At 42.6% G+C, this 20,188-nt stretch overlaps 2 protein-coding genes across 2 annotated transcripts in view; both read right to left on the reverse strand.

The window, feature by feature from the left end:
• The window catches only part of LOC108049797, a 39,537-nt gene that overhangs the window by 8,960 nt on the left and 10,389 nt on the right, over window positions 1-20,188 (reverse strand). The window contains exons 2-3 of the mRNA XM_017131115.2: window positions 12,958-13,506; window positions 9,422-9,601 (exon numbers count right to left, since the gene is read on the reverse strand). Of these exons, the coding sequence (XP_016986604.1) occupies window positions 9,422-9,601; window positions 12,958-13,497 (720 nt within the window). The 5' untranslated portion in view covers window positions 13,498-13,506. The remainder of the gene's footprint in view (window positions 1-9,421; window positions 9,602-12,957; window positions 13,507-20,188) is intronic.
• On the reverse strand, window positions 9,749-11,639 carry LOC108049805. The gene is made up of 2 exons (XM_017131128.2): window positions 11,169-11,639; window positions 9,749-11,101 (listed from the first exon to the last, which is right to left on the reverse strand). The coding sequence occupies exons 1-2, from the start codon at window positions 11,238-11,240 to the stop codon at window positions 9,845-9,847; spliced, it is 1,329 nt and encodes a 442-aa protein (XP_016986617.1). The 5' UTR covers window positions 11,241-11,639; the 3' UTR covers window positions 9,749-9,844.

Below are 20,188 nucleotides of genomic sequence, written 5' to 3' on the forward strand. Positions count from 1 at the left end.
AAGATGGTAAGCTGGGTAAAAAAAGGAAGTTGGAGGGGTTGGGGGTGTGGGGGTGTGGCACCAAAAAGACACTGCCACTGCCAGACTTAATGGCCGTAAAATGCTGGCCAAGCGGCCAGACGAGGTCACAGCAAGAGCACACACTGTCTGACCAAAACGCGGACCGGGATCAGGACCCGACGACGCAGACGGACATGGACACGGACGTGGACATGGACACGGACACGGACATGGACACGGACACAGAACCCCAGACCCACAGACCCACAGACTCGAACCCCAGACCCGGACACGGCATGTGTTGCGCTCGGCAAGCTTACGATAATAACACAATTATGTACTTACATAATTAAAGTCGTAAAGTGCACAAAAACACACAAAAACAAGAGCTTACACACACAGCACACAAGGCTACAAGGACACTGACAAAAAGGAATCCTGATTTTACTACCTAAATTCCCATTTAATTTATAAGAAAAAAAAACATTTCAACAAGTCAAGCTGGTAGTTTTTAGAAAGAATAATATAAAATTAATTTCCGCTTGTGTCTGTATTTCAAAAACATACAGGTTCAACGTGTCAATAAAAAGCGATTGCAGCTGGGAACCTATCAAATTTGACAATTTTCAGATTTTCCATAAGGGGTTTATACGAAAAAAGACAAAAGTTAATAATTTTCCTATCGATTAATGTGATTTTTTTGTATTTTCCTTTTTTATTTTGTTTGTTATGGTCAAAACTTTATGACGAGTTTAACGAGGTATGACATTCCATTGACGGACCATCACTTGCATTTGATCGAAAGTGAGAACGAGGACTTTTGTGGAACTCACGAAACAAAAAGAAAATATTTTGATAATCAATTATCTATTTAATTACAAATATAACAACATTTAATGCAGAAACAAGGTAAAATATTCTTTTCTTATTTTTGACTAGTCATTTTAGTTGTTCAGAAAAACAAAATTTTTGATATAGTTATACAAATTTTAAACCACATTCAATTTTATTTATATTTTACTATTAAATGGCACCCAACTTAAATAAATGTTTTTAACTTCGATTTTTGCGCATTTAAAATAAGTTTCTACGTTCTTAAATGGGTTATATAAAATAATAGTTATCCCTTAAAGTGAAACCACAAATTTTCTTACCGTGCACAACCACAAGGATTTAGGCTTCAGACTTTGGTTGTGATTTCGCCCAAGCACCACAGGTCCCTCGTTTTTATTTTTTCGTTTGTTTTAAGTGACAGAGGAAAATGCAAACGAAGCGGAAAGCGTAGAAAATTATACGGAAGTGGTGGAAATGACGGGATAAGCCGCGGTCCGATCGCAGGGATCCACTCAGATTGCCCAAAGATGGCATTGGATTGCGGTCCTCTGCTGGTGCGAAATCACGAAATCAGTTGGAAATGTAGTCAAGACTGGATTGCATGCTTGAGCTCATTCCACTTCATTTTTATGCGTGCTTATACGCACTTGTTTTCCCATTTTCAAAGTTTTCCCATCCCCTCGCCAGCTTGCATTTGTTGTTATTAATATTTTATGCTTATGCGCATAACAACAATGGAAGGTCGACAACGGAAAATATCCAATTTGTATAAATAAATGTGTATACGAGCATATATATACGGCGAGTGCGTATGAATGTTTGTGCATATATGTACCTTTTGGATGAGAACACAATTGCCAAAAATACATACTCTTAACCTTGTTACGAGTGTTCGGCACTTGAAACTTTTTCTGAATTCTAATTTCGATGTGGGGGACGTGATGAGTGTCGGGGGGAGCACCTAATAACCCCCATCTCGGACTGTCGGACTGTTGGACTCCTCGGCTGGGCAAGTGATTTAGGGCCGTAAGCTGCTTACCACACAATAACAGGGCATCAACGAGGGCACAGGACGAAAGCCGTTCGAAGAGGTGGGACTCCCGGAAAACACAACCCGATTGATGCCACCGCACAGCAATTTGACGATCCAAAGCGGGGCTTTAAAGTGCTCACTTGGCAACTGCTTGCTTGGCACCACCCAATCGCAGCACCAAGCCCAACACCACCCACCACCCACCACTTACCACCCAGGCACTCAGCCACCCACACACATGCACACAGGCGAAGAGCGCATAAATATTATAACGAAATTTGAGCTGCCATTTCACGGCCTCTGGCAGGAAGAAGTTCAACATCCTTCGGTGGTTGGGTGGTGCAGAGTGGTGCTAGGGTGGTGCTAGGGTGGTGCTAGGGTGGACCAAGCAGTTTCCGATCCCTCGATTAAAATTTAATGGTGAGAGCTCAAGATTCATTTGATATGCAATTTTAAATGCTTACTTTTTGGCCAAAGAGGAAAATAATCATTTGGTATAAAAAAAGATTTTAATCTGGTACACTAATAGTTTAAGTCCTTTGGTGCATATGACTTAATTATTAATACTAGTGCTAAGTAAAAGCAAAATATTATTTACACATTGTGTTTTTGTTTTTCGAAAGTTTCACAAGAAGTAAGTAAACTCCCCTCGCTTGACTCCATTTGGTTGTCTGCCTTCTGCTGTCTGTCGCTGTCTTTTCGGCGAATTTGTTGATATTGTTATTTTACAATATGTAAAACGTTTACCAGGAATTCGCTGGAGCATACAACCAGTAGCACCACCCATTCTAATCCCATTCCAGGACCAACCTGAACGCATGAGAGGAAGCCAGGGAAGTGAGGAAGGCGAGGCTGCTTTCGGCACCTTTCTGCATTGGGAATTTGTCAAAGTCGTTTGCCATTTGTTGGCCCCTGGTTTCCCTTAGTTGCAATTTGGGGTGGTGACCCCGATGCCCCATTGCCCAAAACGCCAGTCCCTGGCTCCATTATCAAGGTCATTAGTTGCTACGCCAGCTGTTGCTTCTTGGCGTTCGTCTGAGGTGGTTATAAAAATTGATTGCCTTACGGGCGATTGCAACACGCATAAAATGCTCCCGCTCCAGCTCCCCCCTCCTGCCCCCATTCTCGTGATCCTGGGAGGCCATTGCCACGCCATTTGCAACAGGAACAGGGCAACATCATCGCTAACCATTAAAATTCCGTTAAACGAAAGGAAACCAAACTGAGAATGGCAATCAACATGGACTGGGCCGCTTGCAGCGCAAATCTCACGATTCTCCAATAAGAATTTTATGCCCCAACATGTGAGGGGGGAAAGGGGGGGTTGGGGTGGACCTAAGTGGCCGTGGGTGGCGGTGCACCATTGCTTCTTACTGTGTGTTTGGCTTCGCTTTCAGTGTGAATTGCTGTGGAAATGAATTTACGTCTGCCTGCTTAATAATTGAAAATGCCAATCAACAAAGCAGAAGACGCGAGGGTCGTTGAAATAGAGGGTGTTTCTGTCTTGAAGGTTCCCTAAGTACATACACTTCACCCAAACAGCCCCTCCGCAAAAGGCAACTTAAACAACACGACAAACAAAACAAGCAACAAAATACAAATACAATAACCCAAAATTTAAAGTTAACAAATTTTAACTTATAATTTGCCAACTAGTTTCAGTATAATTTTATCTTGATAAGCTTTATTAATATTATTAAACCAAGTTGAAAATGTTTTGTTTGCAAACTATTTAAGAAACGCGCAGACGCAATATAGTTACTTTTGTTGGAATATCTAGTTTTACATTTTACATACTTATTATTTAGAATATGCCGATGCTGCTCGTAAATCTTATTTATTCTCACTAGCCAAATTCCTTTCAACCATAATATGCAATGTTGCTAGGAAATTTGTAGCATATTTATCCCGATACCGAAGCCCAGGATTTCAGCTTAAAATGCAGTCTGTAGAGTGCGAAGAAGGGGAAATTCTCGTCACCTTTTCACCGTCTTGCGGTCAATGTTGAGTCCTTGACGACTGCCACAACCTGTGTAACATTCCTTCACGACTGCTCGCTTCAATGGCTGATTGATGGATGTGGCTGCGTCAATGTTTTGCAGCTTCCATTTGCTGATAAACTTTCAAATGACCCAATGGCAGTTGCAGTCGAGGCAGATGAAGATGCCATTTGTAGCCAATACTATTCCTGTCCCCTGGACACATCAACTAATTTGCAGCGACAATATAGCAATTTGCATTGCCCGTTGTGCTTGGGCAAACGGCAATTTAATAAGCACACCCACAACCAGAGATCCTGGGAAGAAAGGATAATAAAAGGGGGAGACGGCTAACAAAGTTACACTGATAATATGCAATAATGACGGAGATGGGACAAAGCCAGCCAACGAGGAGTTCCTGAAACGGCAGACGAAGACCAGGAGAAGTCAGGCCAAAGGACCATTTGATTTCCGCTTCAAGCGGAAGTCTCATTTGAGCCCCTGCCTGCCACCTCCTCAACCACCTCTTTTCTCTCAGTGTGGGCGAGTGTGCATGTGTAATTTTTTACAAATTGTTACAACGAGCCCCAAGCCAAGGCAAATGGGGCCAGTTGATTGTATTTAAAGTTTCTTTTCTTTCTGCGCCAGATAAATTGGCAAACGGAGGGCAGAAGACACTGCCGAGTTCCCAACTTCTGAATGCCCTTGCCTTCCAAAACGTGATGGCAGATGGGAACCCCGAATGTATAGATTTTCTCAAGCGGCTTAATAAAATGTAACTCATTTTTTGGTTAACTTATAAATTAAACTACTAAATCGGTAAATAAGTTAGCCATATAGCTAAAGTAATTAAATAACTATTGTTTTTTATATATCTGGAAAAGTTAATGGGTAGTGGGTAAAAAGCTACAATCTTAAACATTGTTATCGTACATTTTTCGGAGTCTTTAAATATTTAATAAATACATATTTTATTTATTAAGTTTTTTAACCCAAGTTTATATCGGGCTTAACTCTATTTCAGATATCCATCAGAACTAACACAACAAATCTTATTAAAAATTAATTCCTTTTGAAAATTGAGAAATGCGAAAGTCCTCTAAATAATACTGTCTTTAATCTGAACTATCCAATAATCGTTTCTTTTGGTTGAGGGAATCTATTGAGGCTGTTTTCCCAATCGCTCCTAGGGCAGGTCCTAGCCCAATTCCGCCATTGTAGACTTGATAATGTTTACTTTAGCCGTTTCTTTTGCTCAGTGACTTGAATTTTCTGCCCCTTGCCCGTCGGCGTAAATTCGTTTTCGTTTTCGTTTTCGTTTTGCAGGCGCATATCCGGCCAAGTTCTGTTGGTAATACCGATGGGGAGGTGGGCGGTGGGAGGTGGGCGGTGGGCTGAATGGCTGGAGGGGATTAGGGACGCCGCGTGCCAAAGTCAACGCCGGCAACCGGATATCCGCAACGAGGCAGCGGCGGGAGAGGAGCAACAACTGAGCAGTAAACATAAATAAACTGTAGCCGCAGAGCGGCAGCCAAATAGAAGGGGACCAGGACGAAACAAAGGCGTGTTCCTTGCATACACAACGACTTAAGCTGCACAGTTCAAGGGGAACAACTTCGGGGCACTCAACTTTCTCCTACGCCACTCACAAGTCCATGGTCTCTCAAAGGACTCTGTACGAAAATAAAACCAACGCTGAGACAACAAACTGAAAATGTACTGGTACTGGTACTGGTGGCAACTCCAACTGCAGCAAACCATGTCATAAATGTCCCCAGAGATTTTCAAGTGGCCACTTTCATTTTTCGTTACTTACAAGAATCTAAGCATTGTTAAAAACATTTCCTGCTTGCAAGTACATTTTTCCAATACAATAATAACAATAATAACTATTTTAATTAGTCCAATTAGAGTTATCTACGAAAGACTTAAAATTAAACCTCCATTTATAATTAATAATAATATAATTAATTATTTATAATAAAATATGTTTAACCTTATGAGATAAAAAAGCTTTAAATTGTAAAAAATAAAAATGGAACAGCTTAATAAAAGGTTAAAAAGAATACGTTGAAATGTAAATAATTCTAATTCTATTTAACAAAATTAAATAACAGTTAAATGTATATTTATAAAGGAAAATTAACTATTTATATGAATATATATCGCATATAAATGTGGTTACTTTAGATCAAATATGGGCCTTATCTTGAAGTCTTGGCTACTTTTCTACAGAGGATAGAATCTGATTAAAAAGGGTCAATAATTAAAAGAACAAAAATACAATACAAATTATTGATAACAATTGAAAAATCCTTATCCCAGCTCAATGAGCCACACGTCAGCAGGCATAAATCGAACAATCTCGTGGATTGCAAAGCTGCAGGGATATCATATTGTAATAAAACCAGAATAGTTGGGAACGAGAAACCCTTTTAGTTTTTTCTTATCGCTGGGAGCAGCAGCAGCAGAAGCAGCAGCGACAGCAGGCGACAGGACCTCCAATTTGATGGAGGTAAAGGGATTTCTTCATTTCTGTATTTCTGTATTTTTCCACACTGATTTGTTTGGGGACAACTTAAAAAATCAATTTGCCGCCGCACAAAGGGAAGCCGCCACAGTCAGTTATCCAGGTAGCCAGACACGAGGGGCATGCGTAGAAATATGGAAAATTTCAATTTGTTTTGTGTGGAAAAGTTTCTGACACTTTTCCAGGCCAAACACAAAAACAAACGTAAAACTTTTCGCTGGCCAGTTATGAAATCGCTTATTACCCGCACCTGAAAATCGGAGGCGATGGGTCCTCTGGCCTGAGTCCATCGGAATGGAATGCGAGGAGCAGCCGCCAACTGGATCCAAACTGGATCCAAACTGGGTCCAAACCAAACCCAACTGAACTCATCTGAACCTGGCTGGCGGAGCAATTCATTTTTATACCCTTGCAGAGGGTATTATAATTTCAGTCAAAAGTTTGCAACGCAGTGAAGGAGACATTTCCGACCCTATAAAGTATATATTTTCTTGATCAGGATCACCTCCTGAGTTGATATAGCCATGTCCGTCTGTCCGTCTGTCCGTCCGTCCGTCCGTTTCTACGCAAACTAGTCCCTCAGTTTTAAAGATATCTGCTTGAAACTTTCCCAAAAGTTGTCTTTCTATTGCAGGTAGTATATAAGTCGGAACGAGCCGGATCGGCCGACTATATCCTATAGCTGCCATATAACTGAACGATCGGAAAGGAGATTCCTTTGGTATTTTTAAAGTTAGGAAGTTAGGATTTTTTATGGGTTTTATATTTGGCCAACCAATCCGACGTACCAAATTTCATAAGGATCGGTCGACTATATCCTATAGCTGCCATATAACTGATTGATCGGAAATGCCACTACTTTGTGTTTTTAACGTTAGGAAGTTGGGATTTTTTATGAGTATTAAGAATGCATCATATGAATAATTTTGAAGAACATAATTTACAGAATGTTCTGCAAGGGTATTTCAACTTCGGCTCCGCCCGAAGTTAGCTTTCCTTTCTTGTAGTGTTTGACTTTTGGCTGCTGGTTGAGAATGGGCACTTCTTTTTCATTTTATTTTTGTTGGTTTGAAAACTATGGCAAACTTTTGCTTATTAAACGGAGAAGCAATCGCCGGGATGGAGGATTTGTGGAGCAGTTTGCCAAATTGTGAATTGGCAATCAGAGTCCACATGGAATTGTTTATACACCCATATCTGGGCCAGACAAGGACCTGAGTGTCGTCGTAATAGAATGCTAAAATATTCATAAATTGCGGCAAACACACAGTGTGGGGAGGGTGGCGGTGGGGGGATGGGGGGACTGTGTCAGCGGAGTCAGACAAACAGGCGACCCCACTCCCCCCCCTTTGAGATAATAAGCCCCGCTTCGCCTGGGAGTTTCCAGTGGGGGAGTTGCCTTGGAGAGGAGCCATCAAATTATACGCAAATATTGAATTAATGAAATTATTGACAGGCGACTGAGCCTGTTGGAGGAGCCAGGTGGGAAGGAGCACCACCGGAGCTCTCTGGAGGATTGCCCCCGGCGCAGTGCTCCACTTGTTGCCCCACTCGCAACGACAGGTTTTGTGATCAGTGAATTGCCAAATAAATTACACGAAATTGCCGGCAAAGGTTCAATCAACTCGGGAATGTTTGCCAGTTTCCAGGGATTAAAGGTGACCATTCAGATTAAAGGAACAAATAACAAGGCATAATAGTTCATAATTTCTTAACTATATGAATTAAACACCTACGCACAGATCTGCAACTTATATTGTTACTAAAATCTTGTATTGTTTTAACATATATTTTGTTTAATAATGGTCAGTACTATAACAAGCGAATACTCCGTTTTCACTTTAGATATGATATTACAAAAAAAGGACTATGTATTGAAAATAACTTTTGGATATATCCTTTAAGGATTTGTTAGTACTGTTTGGGGAGAATTGAATTATTGAAATGATAAGTTCTTGTATAAACACCCAATAATATTAAAATATAATATCATGCTGTTAAATAGTACATAAGAACTTTATGAAGTCAGTCAGAATTAAAAGGTCGAACCGAATAGTTTAAACGCATTTGTTTTACTTATTTCTATTACAGGTTTTTTTCGCGTTTTTTCAAATACTATAAAAAGTGTTAAATGTCATTAATATAACCATAAGTTGTTATTAAGCTTATAAATAAATTAAATCAAAAAGCTTGTTCCCTTTGAAATGTATTCCAAAAAGGCGACACTTCTTGAATTGTAATAATAATAAGTAGATTTAGTAAAGCATGGGCCCAAATTTGTTATACTTTAGTTAAATGTAAATAAGCTATAACATTTTTTGACTAGCTTACAAATTTAAATTTGAATTTTATTCCAAAATGCGACCCTCTCGAATAAAACTATCCAAAAACAAGAATTTTATGTATGATTTTAGATGGTGTCTTTTCCGGCATACCTTGGCTCACTTTGGGGAAACTCTGCTCACAAAATATGCAGCCTGGTGGGTTGAGGAATGCCAGTGCCCAAACGTACATACATTTATGCAAGTGATGATTTGACACAGTGCCAGACCAGAGGGGGTGGGGGGTGGTGAGCATCCACACTAACACACCCACACACGTACGCCCACACAGAGGAGTGTATCAAAAAGTTGCAACACTTTATGGCCCATAAATATTTATGTCTCTTGTTGCTGTTGTGGCCATACTGTTAGGTGTGGTGTGTGGTGTGTGGGGGGAGGGGGAGGGGGTAGCCAAATATTTTGGCAACAAAATGCAAGCTGAGCTCGTTGACAGGCCACGTTGACGGTCCAAGGCCTGGGATACTGGCCAAGACCGGGCCAGGTTTCAGGAGACGCCGTGTGAATGGTCCCAGGCCTCGACTCCGTTCCCGGGAATCTGTCACTTGATGCCCATCAAACGGCTCATGTGCACGACATGGATGCGACATGTGGAAGACACCGCTCCGCTTTTCCGGTCTAGTGCGCTTCGCTTTGATCATCCCTGGCAACCCAGCTCGGGGATGTTCGCTGATTTTTATTAAACGTAACCGAAGCGAGTACTCACCCCCAGTTCCACGTACATGGTGTATATGGGATAGGGCAGGGCAATCACCATTCCGGTCAGCCAGGTGGCGCAGCAGCAGACGAATCCCGGCAGGCGGCCCTTCAGCGGATCGTTCAGCCAGCGCATCCGGTCCCAGGCGATCAGGATGTGCGAGATCAATGCCACGTGCAGCGGAATGTCCTGTGGGGGATTGCAAAAGATATACATGAGTTTGGGGCATCGGATTAGGATGGGCTTTTCCCGCACATCCACAGCAACTAAGACACTTTCAGAATTCTCATACCTCTACGAATGCCAAAGTCCAATAAAATACAATACTAAACAATGTCCTTTGTAAACTGAAATCTTTACTGCAGACTCGAAATTTTATTTAATAATTTTGAAGAAAATTAAAATCAACATTACAATGGATGAAATCGTTGGCTAGTCGGTCTCCGTGTCGGAATCTTTGTCGTTTAGCAATGACCAATCAGAGGCGGATTCGTTGTGGGACACTTCCTCCACATCGACTTCAGACTGGGTATCTTCCGAGCTGGACTCGAAGCGACCAATATTCTCTATACACGCTGTCACCGTTATGCGCCTTCCTGGACGACAATTTTCCTCGTCTTCGGAATCGGTCCAATCTGTCATGGCATTCTCCTTGCCGGAACTGGTCACTCCTGAAGGAGGCATATAGCCGGAAACATCAGCAGGGAATTCGAGTGCCCCTTCATCGTCGTCCGTGATGTAAATGGATTCAAAAGCTGAATCAATAGCTTGTAGCTGAGGCTGCTGTTGCTGCTGCTGCTGCTGTTCCTTATTCTCCTGAATGCCCAAAACATCGAAGATTTCCTCGTAGGAAACGGGTTCCTGCACCAGGCCAGTGTTCCCCTGCACTTCGATGCCCCTGAGACGCTTGCAGATCGCCTCCACGTGCCGCAAACGCTCCAATTCGCTACTGATTGCATTCGGGTCCTCGAAAGCGGCTAGGTCCCTGAACTCGCTCAAGGAAAGATCGCACAGGTTGTCCCTGTGCCAAGAGCTTTGGAGACTTTCACCCGCTGTGTGAGGAGCCCCAACCGTGCTGGCCAGGGGTCCACTACTGGAACCCCACATGGGATCACCACCCGAGAGGACGTTCTCAACGGAATAAGCCCGAGTATTGGTAGCGATAAAATTGGTGGGAGTGGAGCTGCCCATTGGGACCTCCTTATGGAATCCAATAGTTGTGGAACAAACAGGGTCCTGCGACATCGACATCGTCAGTTCATCAATCGAAGTCAGTGGCAGCATATCGTGGAGTCCATTTAACGGACTTTCCTGAACATCGCCGAGGTCGCTCATGGCCAGATTCCAGCGGGAGCGCCAGTGTTTCAGATAGGCCAGATGCAACTGATGGGCATCCGAGACTTTCCCAGCCTGAGTCCCATTCGGGTAACTATTCTCCTTGAATTCCCCGCAAAGGTGACGACTGCATCCCGGGGCATCATCCGGGTTCAATTGTGGCGCCTCAATGTGGGGCATGCTCAGGCTGAGCCTGGGAACCTGCATGGTCAGCAGAGGTTCAGACACGCTTTTCTGCGCAGTCTTCTTCCAGGGAAGAATTCGGGGCAGCTCACTTATTGGCGGCACGTGTTTTATCTTTTTGGGAAGGCGGTTCTTTGCCTTCGTGACCCCACGTAGATCGTTTCTTTTCGGCTTTAATATTAAATATATTAAAAATTATTATAAATACTGCCACAGCTTTTTTCTCCTCATTGCTTACCATTTCTGCTGATTTGATGAAATTCCAGGAAACTATTTGAGGTATTCGCGGAAATTCAAGCTCGTGGCGCATGCGCAAACGTTGAGTCACAACAAAAAAAAAAACAGTGGCAGGACAAATAGAGCTCCAAGCCAACTTAACGATTTGAAACTTTGAAATAATTTTACAAAAACAGAACAATTATTTGGCTATATTAATCACTTCAAATATTTAAATAACACAAATATATTTCGTAGCTATATTTCAAAATGGCACAAACGGGTTGCCAATATGTAGAAAAATGTGCTTTTCCGGCAGTGATGCCAGATGGGTGCACAAATTCAATTTATCGAACTAGAACTTTGCCTTGCGGACTGCCAACTGTTTTGAAATTTTTTTATTTTTACTTGTTGATTTTGATGTAAAAAGTTGAAAATGTGAATAAAATGTTCGGTAAAAATTGGGCTCAGTTTAGGAAAGAGAACTTTCTTATGCGAGTGTGATAGCTAGACTGAAGTTTTATTGAAACAAAATCCTTAAAATGGGATCTGATTTTCAAGGCCTGCTTTGATTTCACTTTTTTCCATCTTCTTGCATTTTTCCTTTTTTTAATTTTATTTCAAGGCCTATTTATATTTAACAGTTTTGTATCTAATTTATTTTCAGTTTATCTTCTCATTTTACGTAGCTTATTATGTAAATTCCTGTTATTATGTTGTATTATTATTACAGGTCTTTAAGGCGCAGATTTAACGCTACTTGTCAGATTTGTGGCAGCTCAGCCAGCATCTCCTGCAGCTCCTCAGCCAGCCATCAATCATTCCATTAGGCGGAGATGGGGTTCTGCCAGAGGAATGGGAACAGGAACCGGAAGAGGAAGAGGAAAAGGAACAGGAGTTCACCCACATATGTATGCGCACATGACTATGCTGTGATAAATGTGTGCTGGTGTGCGCCAGCTATTTGTCGCCCTTTGTGATAGCAATCAAATCGAATCATATCCCGTTCCCACTACCAACCACTCCATTTCCACGCCGCCCTGCTCCGTAATAGAATCTCCTGCAGCGTCAAGGTTGTAAATGTAATCATTTGTCTGCTCTATGGACGTCGGGCCTAATCGAATTGCCAGGCGGCTTGTCTCCTCTCCTCTCCTCTCCTCTGCCCCCCAAATCCCCCATCTCAATCCCATTCCCATTCCCAAGTCCAATCTTGGCCAGAACGCCGGTGCGTTTGTTTTCGCCACACAAAAGAGGCGCAAAGTGACAGACGGAGGTGAATCAAATCGAATGAATGTATACGATTCTATTTGCTTGTGATTTCCGACTCCAAAAGCATCGTCCCTCGTCCCCATTCCCCCAAATATGTGTCAATCACACGGTGGCTTTCATAATGAGGCGGGGCAGCCAGGACGCAGGAACAGAAAGGACACCAGCAGGCGATGCTCAATCGAGCGAGGCCGGATGCCATCTTCTCCACACAGCCAAATGGGATAAATAAGCTCAGAGCTGTAGTTAACAGTGATTGCTATGAAATATAGTCTGGCCTTGCTGAATTTAATGGCTAAGATAAGGTAAAGACTTATCAACTACTCTTTTTTTGTGGACCCTTAAAGTTGTATAAATTTTGCAATTCGAAAATCTCAGCTTTTAGAGCGATCTCTGTTTTAAAAGTTTTAAGCACTAACATTTTGAAAGGTAAGATCTTGAGACTACTATACCCAGAGCTAGTTGAATACATTAATACAAATAAAGTGTCCTAGTTGCAGGATCAGAAAAATTAATAATTAATAATAAAAGCCAACCCCACTTACCTGCAGCATGGGCAGAAAGAAGCACAGGAACTGGCCGAAGATCCAGTTCTGGATGAGCATGACCATCAGGGAGACGGGCAGGACGAGGGCGCACTGGACGAAGTGGCACAGCGCCAGGTTGATGATGAACGCGTGGGTCACATCCTTGTAGAGTCGGTGGTACATGAGGTACACCACGATGATCACGTTCAGCACCACGCCGAGGAGGGCGAGGGCGGCGTACTGGATGAGGAACAGCCAGTAGACCGACTTGATGCTCGACTTGAGGATCGGTCCGCTCAGCCGCTCCATGTCCACCGTCTCGTTGACGTGCCAGTCGAGGAAGTGGGCGATCGCCATCACGTACTTGTCGGGCATGTCCTTCAACTTTTCGCCACCGCCGCCCGCATCATCGCCGCCTGCGCCACCGCCTCCGCCTCCGACTCCACCTCCGCCTCCTCCTGCGCCCCCCGCACCACCTCCACCTCCTCCAGTGCTCGCCGCCAGCTGGTAGGCATCCGATCCTGCGACCAAGCGACCTAGCTGCTCAGCAGGCGACATCGTCACCACCTGCAATGAAAGATCCCAGAGAGCTCTTTTAGTCAGACACATTTGCCCCCAGGTGATGTACAGTTTTAGTATTACAATATACACTAGTTTCAACAATTTTAATGACTTCCACAATACATAAATCAAAATTTGTTAATCCAAGGGTCAAGTCTTGCAATTATAGAATTTAAACAAAGTGGCAATGCGATTCGATGGTCTTGCTCTAAAGCCAGAATACAAGACTAAGAATCGAGACTAAGTGGCTCTTAAGTTTGTATGGGCGGGCTTTTTCAGGAGGGGAAAACTCCCGGCGGACTCAACAACATCCGGCGTTTGCGGCTCACTGCTCTTCTTCCGGAAGTACATGCGCATAATCTTCAGCTCGATGGCTTCGTCATTCGACGACATACTGAAAAACTCCATCGCGCCATGTATCATGTTTTCGGATGCCCACCGAGCAGCCTCTGGCCAGGAGCACTTCTCATTGGTGTCCATCTTGGCGGCGTCACCTTCATACTTGACAAGTGCCCCCGCGGCACGTTCATCTACACTGCAATTGCCACCATTGGCGACACCATCCTCTGGGGTGCTGTCATCTTCACTACAGGAATTCTCCGCAGTGGAGGCGATATCCACGAAAAGCGAACTGCAGCTGCTATCCGGCATGATATCCTTGCAAGGATCTTCGGGCAGTGCGTAGAGGCCGTCATCTCTGCTCAAGTAGCCCCACTGAACGCCATCGATCAAGAGCGACATGATGTGCTTCTTTGTAATACGCACGCCCAACTTCAGCGAAATGGCACGGGCTATTTGAGGGGCACTCAGTGGAGTTTCGGCCACCCGGAGGATCTGCAGCACCAGGCCACCCAGTCTTTGGATGCAATCGGACATCGTTGTAGTTCACAGGAATTTCTCGCACAAAAATTATGCTTATTTTACTTTTTCTTTAACTAAATGAGATACGTGTGTGTCAAATGCTTACACTTTATAAACTAACTGATTTGTCATGGGTAAACTGATTGGTTTCCAAAGCAAATGCTTGCTGTTTCGGGATGAACAGAATACATTTTAAAAAAATAAATAAATAATAGGTTTTTGAAATCATTTAAAAGGGTGTCAAAAGTGTACAAAAAATATATTCTTAACCCGGAAGTCCGATAAAGTAAATACTTTTGGAAACGTTTTTAAGTGATTTCAAAACTCAAGTAATTTGTTTGCCACCCGCAATTAAAAAAGCCCAAAGCCAAAAATGTTTCCATCAAAATCTTGAGTTTTTTGCATGGTTTCAATTTGCACTTTTCAAGTGACACATTTGCCGCCTGCTCCTCAGTCACTCAACTCAACTCAACTCAACTCGATTCATTCATTCATTCGTCGTTTCATTGTTCGCTCATTGTTTTGTTTCTTGTTATTGCGGTTGTTGTAGTTACGTTTAGTTTTCCCGCTGCTATGTTATGTTTTGTTTTCCTTTGTTTCAGCACTTGCAGCGGAAATTGCCCAAAGGAAAAGCTGGGTGGAAAGCAATGAAAACAAGAGCTGCAGGCTGCAGACGGGCCACACGATATGGAAATTGAAAATCTGTATGCAACGTCTGTCCCGATTTCGTCCTTCGAGTTGCGGCCTGAGCTTAAATACTCTGCCGCCACATGCCCAAATGTCCTTACAGGTAGAGAAACTAACCACAGCGAAGAAGTAATAAGAACTTATGCCACATCAAATATTAATGTGTACTACATTTGTTTTTAGGGAGAACCAAATTATATAAAAATTTGTTTGTAATAATGTTTTTTGGAACAAGAAAGCACTAAAGTTTGAATTAGTATAAATATTTTACTTTAAAACACTTTTCCCATTTAAATCTATAAAATATAAACAAATGTCAGGGCCAATTTTTAATTGCAGATTATGCTAGAACCTTTTATAATCCAACTAAATTTAACCAGGTTATGCTGTGCCGAAGTTAGAGTTTGGTGACCCCGATTTTGTGTATTAGGCGTACATGCTATTAATTTTTTTGTATTTCAAGCAACGATTTCAGGCTGCCAGTTTTTCCCCCTGTGCACACTGGGCGTGCCACGCCCCCTCTTGGCTAAGGTCTGGTATTTCTATCTAGACAGAAGGAAGTCAGAGGCTAAGGAAGGGGCAGGGGGAGGGGGCGGGGGCACAGCGACACTGTGGCACGTAGCCATTCGCTTACGTGTATGTTGACCGTATGGCCGCAGTAGCAGCCACAGACAAACATGCCACGCCCCACGCCGACTGAGAATCCACCCCCTCCCCCTTTCTGGGGTTCCCAATTCCTATTCCGGGGAATCCCCTGCAGCTCGTGCCATACCCGCAGCTCGTACTTTCAACTTGAGCAGCAACTTCCGTTCAATTTATTGTTGCTAATTTTTCTTCACTTGCCAGCAAAATATTTTCCTTACTGCCTCGGCCCGCAAAAATACAAAACAAAACAGGGTGCCTGAGGCCCTGGGAACAGGAGGCGGCCAAATGAAATTGCTTTAAATGAAATGATGATTGAAAAGCTTATCACCGGATACTTTGTGGAACGTGAACGGGTGGCACTTGATGAGGGCCCACTGTAAAGCCAGCCCATGGCGGTTCGCTTTTTTGTTCTTTCACAGTCAAAATGTAATTTTCCGAGAAATACTTAAAACTCGCATTTAGATTGACATGCTTGAAAAAAAAGAGGACCTTGAGTCCCAGTTTCTTCCTTGATATTTGGGTTGATTTTACTGAGGCACAAAATTAATAAAGAAAAAATTGGCCTTAAGTATTTCATTTACAACAGTCACTTAAACATATTCATTCAAATTAAATTGGTGGATTGAAACTTGGACTTCTTTTTTTATATTTGGAGTGAAGTAAGTTGGTATAAATACAAATATTAAAAGAAAAAACACAAAAAATTTGGATTCATTTACTTTACTAATAACTTTTTTATGCGGGCCCAAAGTCAATAGTTGCAAACATGTACTCAGACTTGCACGCCACTGTAAGTAGAATATGCACCTTGCTATCGGGATATAACTTTTGCAGCTTATCTATCAGGAACACCCTGTACCCATTGCAGTTGCAATCCCGACTTGGTTTGATGACCCGTGCCGAACAACAACAACAGGAACAACAGCGGGCTTAATTTTGTTTGAACATGCCATTTGGCAGATATTCCCCGTGCCCACTTTCCAATTTTAGTAGTTTCTTGCCCTCGGACGGCTTTATCTATACGCTATGGACTCTCACATGTGCGGCCCAGTTTGGGGCCAATTCCTGCATTTCCTATTACTCCACACCTCCCCACCGGCAGTGTGGAGTCCATTATGGCCTCCTCGTCCTCCGTGATTCATGGGGGATGGTAGAAAGACCGAGGGGAACCCCAATTGCAGGGTTGCTTAGCTCCATAGCTGCATTGCTGCAGTGTTCCATTTGACTGGTTTATTTCGTTTCGCCTTGGGAAAGTCCCAGCGCACTTGTTGATGCAGTAGTACACAGGGTACACAGTTTTCTGCCAGTGTAGGCGTTTAGGGATTGAGCATTATCCATTTGTCAATTAGTTGCGCTGTGCCGCATGCCAAGTAATAATTGTATTTTCCTTGACTGCCTGCAGATAGCTTCGTACATTTGATGTGGCTGCCACACCAACCACTCCCTCTCCCACTTGGCCACGCCCCCTTCCACACAGCCGCCCTATTTTGGCCTTTCCCAGTGCGTTAATTAGCTTAAAATGTTGATAGACATCGCGTTGCGGCTTGTGGCTGCGACTTTAGCTTTTCGGGACTCGGATTCTGGCTGTGGTTGCATTGTCGACAAGTCGAGGAGAAAAAGCAAGGAGTAACTTTTGATTTCGATCCAGATCCCTCATTTGTAGAAGGCCACCCACTCGCCGCCCACAGATTGCCATCGCATTAGAAGAGTCAATAGGGCAAAGTTTGCCGCTTTTGCTCGAGCACATTTCCCAAAGTCAGGGAAGATGCACTGCATCCATCACATTTCTGCTCAGTTCAGCTGAGCGATTTACTTGGTCATTAGGCGACAAAAAGTTCCCGAGTTCTTTGGATCAGGGCGGTGTTGTATCCTTTACTTTGCCAAGTTGATTTGCTAATTTATTGTATTCTCTGGCTGTTCATCTTGCACATCCCCAAACGTTGCACTCTCGGGTGATTTATTAAGTTTTTAAGTTTTACAGCCCACTGATTAACTACAATTGCGCTGTATTTTATGATTACTTAAGGGCTTCTGGTTTTGATTGCAAAAAGTTTTTTACTTTGAATTATTATAATGACATTGCATAAAGTTTTCAAATTTACAAGATATTTTTAACCAATTTTAGATTAAAATAGGACAGATACTGAAATAAATTCAATGATTTAGTATATTTTTAGCTTATAAATCCTAGCTTATCCCTTGCCACAATGCTCTTTAATGTGGTATGTTGTTGCCTTCAATGTTTATAGACTGAATTACGCTTATTTATAGCAACTAGTGTTAGTTAATCTCTTCAGCCATTTATGGTTCAGAGACGGCCAACATGTGTACGTCCGAGTAATTAATACTGATTTCCCCTGCGCTCCTTCGAGCGTAACAGTGCACAGGATAAACAAGAACAACAACGAGGCGTTTAACAAGTGACAACCAGAAGCGACAGGCAACAACTTTAGTTTACCCCGTGTGTCTCGAGGTCTGCGCACTTCTACCATCCACCCCTCCACCCCCCACCCACTCACCCACCACCCCTCCCCGGAGACCCTATTTATCGCTTGTTCAACACCGATTCGGTGTCGTCTTTCCGAAACTTTCCTAATTAAGCAACGCTAAATTAAATGCCAGGCTCAAGTGCGAATCTCTACATATAGAAAAATATGTGTGGCGAGGGGAATTCATTGCTGTTGACCACAAAATAGGATTAAAGTCACCTTTGCAACCTGCCAAGGAAATCAATCTGGAATGTAAATCCCAGTTTGCAAAATGCTCAATTGTTTGCATTCACCGATTCGAATTGATTTAATTAAAGTGCACTGCATTGAAAGTTCTCCGAGCATCTCTGTTTCTTTCTGCGTGTTTGTCAAGCCGTATTTACATATGAAATATATTCTGATAAATTTCCCTGGCCTTGGCCCATTTGCGTTACAACTCCTGACTGGCCTGCTATCCAATTAGTGAGCGCAGCAAGTGCGAATCAAATGATTGCGAGGGCAGATCGTACATATACAGGTACAAAATATGAAAGAAAATGTGAAGAAAAAGATTGTAAAATTGTATACAATAGTTAAGTTATAACTGATAACAGCCTAGTTTTCAGTGGGCACAAATATAAATAGATTGTAGAAATGGAAATATTATATATGAACAGTGATGAGAGGCTAAATTTCAATTGATACAATACCTTTTCAACACATCTCGGCTGTTGCCTTGTTAATTTATTTTCTCTGTCAAAGTAAGGCCAAACCATTCCATTCGATGCCAAACAAACATTCTTTACCATTTACGGACATACGATACTACCTATTCATATTACAAATTTACCGAATTAAGCCACCCTTTATTTTTTTTTTTCCTTTACTTTTTCTCGCAGTTCATCCTATCAGTATTAGTTAACAGCCAGTTTATTTTTGCCAACCGTTTTGTGCATTTTAAATAATGTTTCCGGACGGGAAATGTGGAAATGTGGAAATGGGCAAACTCGACATTGTCGCTCGTCCGTCATTTGAAACTCAATTAATTTTGTACACCGAGTGCTTTATGGTACTTCCATCCCCCACCCCCCTGCAGTACCTGAAAAGTATGCTACAGTAACTGAGCGAGTTAATCACTCATCAGCACGCAACGTGCAAGTGTATTTAATTAGCAAACAAATGATTTTGATAGCCGTCCACGCCCCAACACCTCCCACACGCCCACTACGCCCACTGGGCCATAAAATCAACGAGAGAGAAAGCCAAATTATTTGCCCATAAAAATTTGTCATGTAGAACGAGTCGCGAGTGGCAGCAAATTGAATGGTGGATATATATGCGGCATTAGCCCCGCACACAGCGCGAAAAAAGAGGTAAATAATATAATAAAACCCTTGAGGTTATCTCTTTGTAAAGTGCTAAAATAATACCTGGTTGTTAATGCTAGTTGGATAGAACTTATTGTGTTTAATTGTCGAAGGTATAAAATTCCATTGTATGGTTAAGTTAATTAATGTGATTAAAAGTGGTCTTGTGCAATAATCTGCTGGTCATAAATATACCTTATTTAGAGAAAGATATACATGTAAGATATATATGTATTATAAAGTAAATTGGAAATCCCTTTAAGTAAGGGACTTAAGTCCTAGTTTTTCACAGTGTTGCCCCACCAATTCCCCGCCCCTTTCTTAGCAAATTCCTTGTATTGCGTCTTTGGCTGGGTGCGTCCATAAATTAGCAGTGGGACGACATCAAACTCCCAACTCTTGAAAACTTGTATCTGGCTTTTTACAATGCCCCCTCCCTTCTCCCCCCCCTCCACACTCCCCACTGAGCACCCCTCCCTTAAAAAGCCCCTAGAATTGAGGGCCTCTTTTGGCCAACTGGTGCGACGCGGCATTGACTGATTATGGCTGCCAGCAGGCAAATAAACACACAAAAAGGTAAGGCAACAAAGGCAACATGGAAATTGATAAGCCAGTTGCTGCTACTTTGTAAACAGCCACACGCACACACTTACTCGCACA

The sequence above is a fragment of the Drosophila rhopaloa genome, unplaced genomic scaffold, assembly GCF_018152115.1.
Source record: "Drosophila rhopaloa isolate 14029-0021.01 unplaced genomic scaffold, ASM1815211v1 contig_3, whole genome shotgun sequence".
NCBI lineage: Eukaryota > Metazoa > Arthropoda > Insecta > Diptera > Drosophilidae > Drosophila > Drosophila rhopaloa.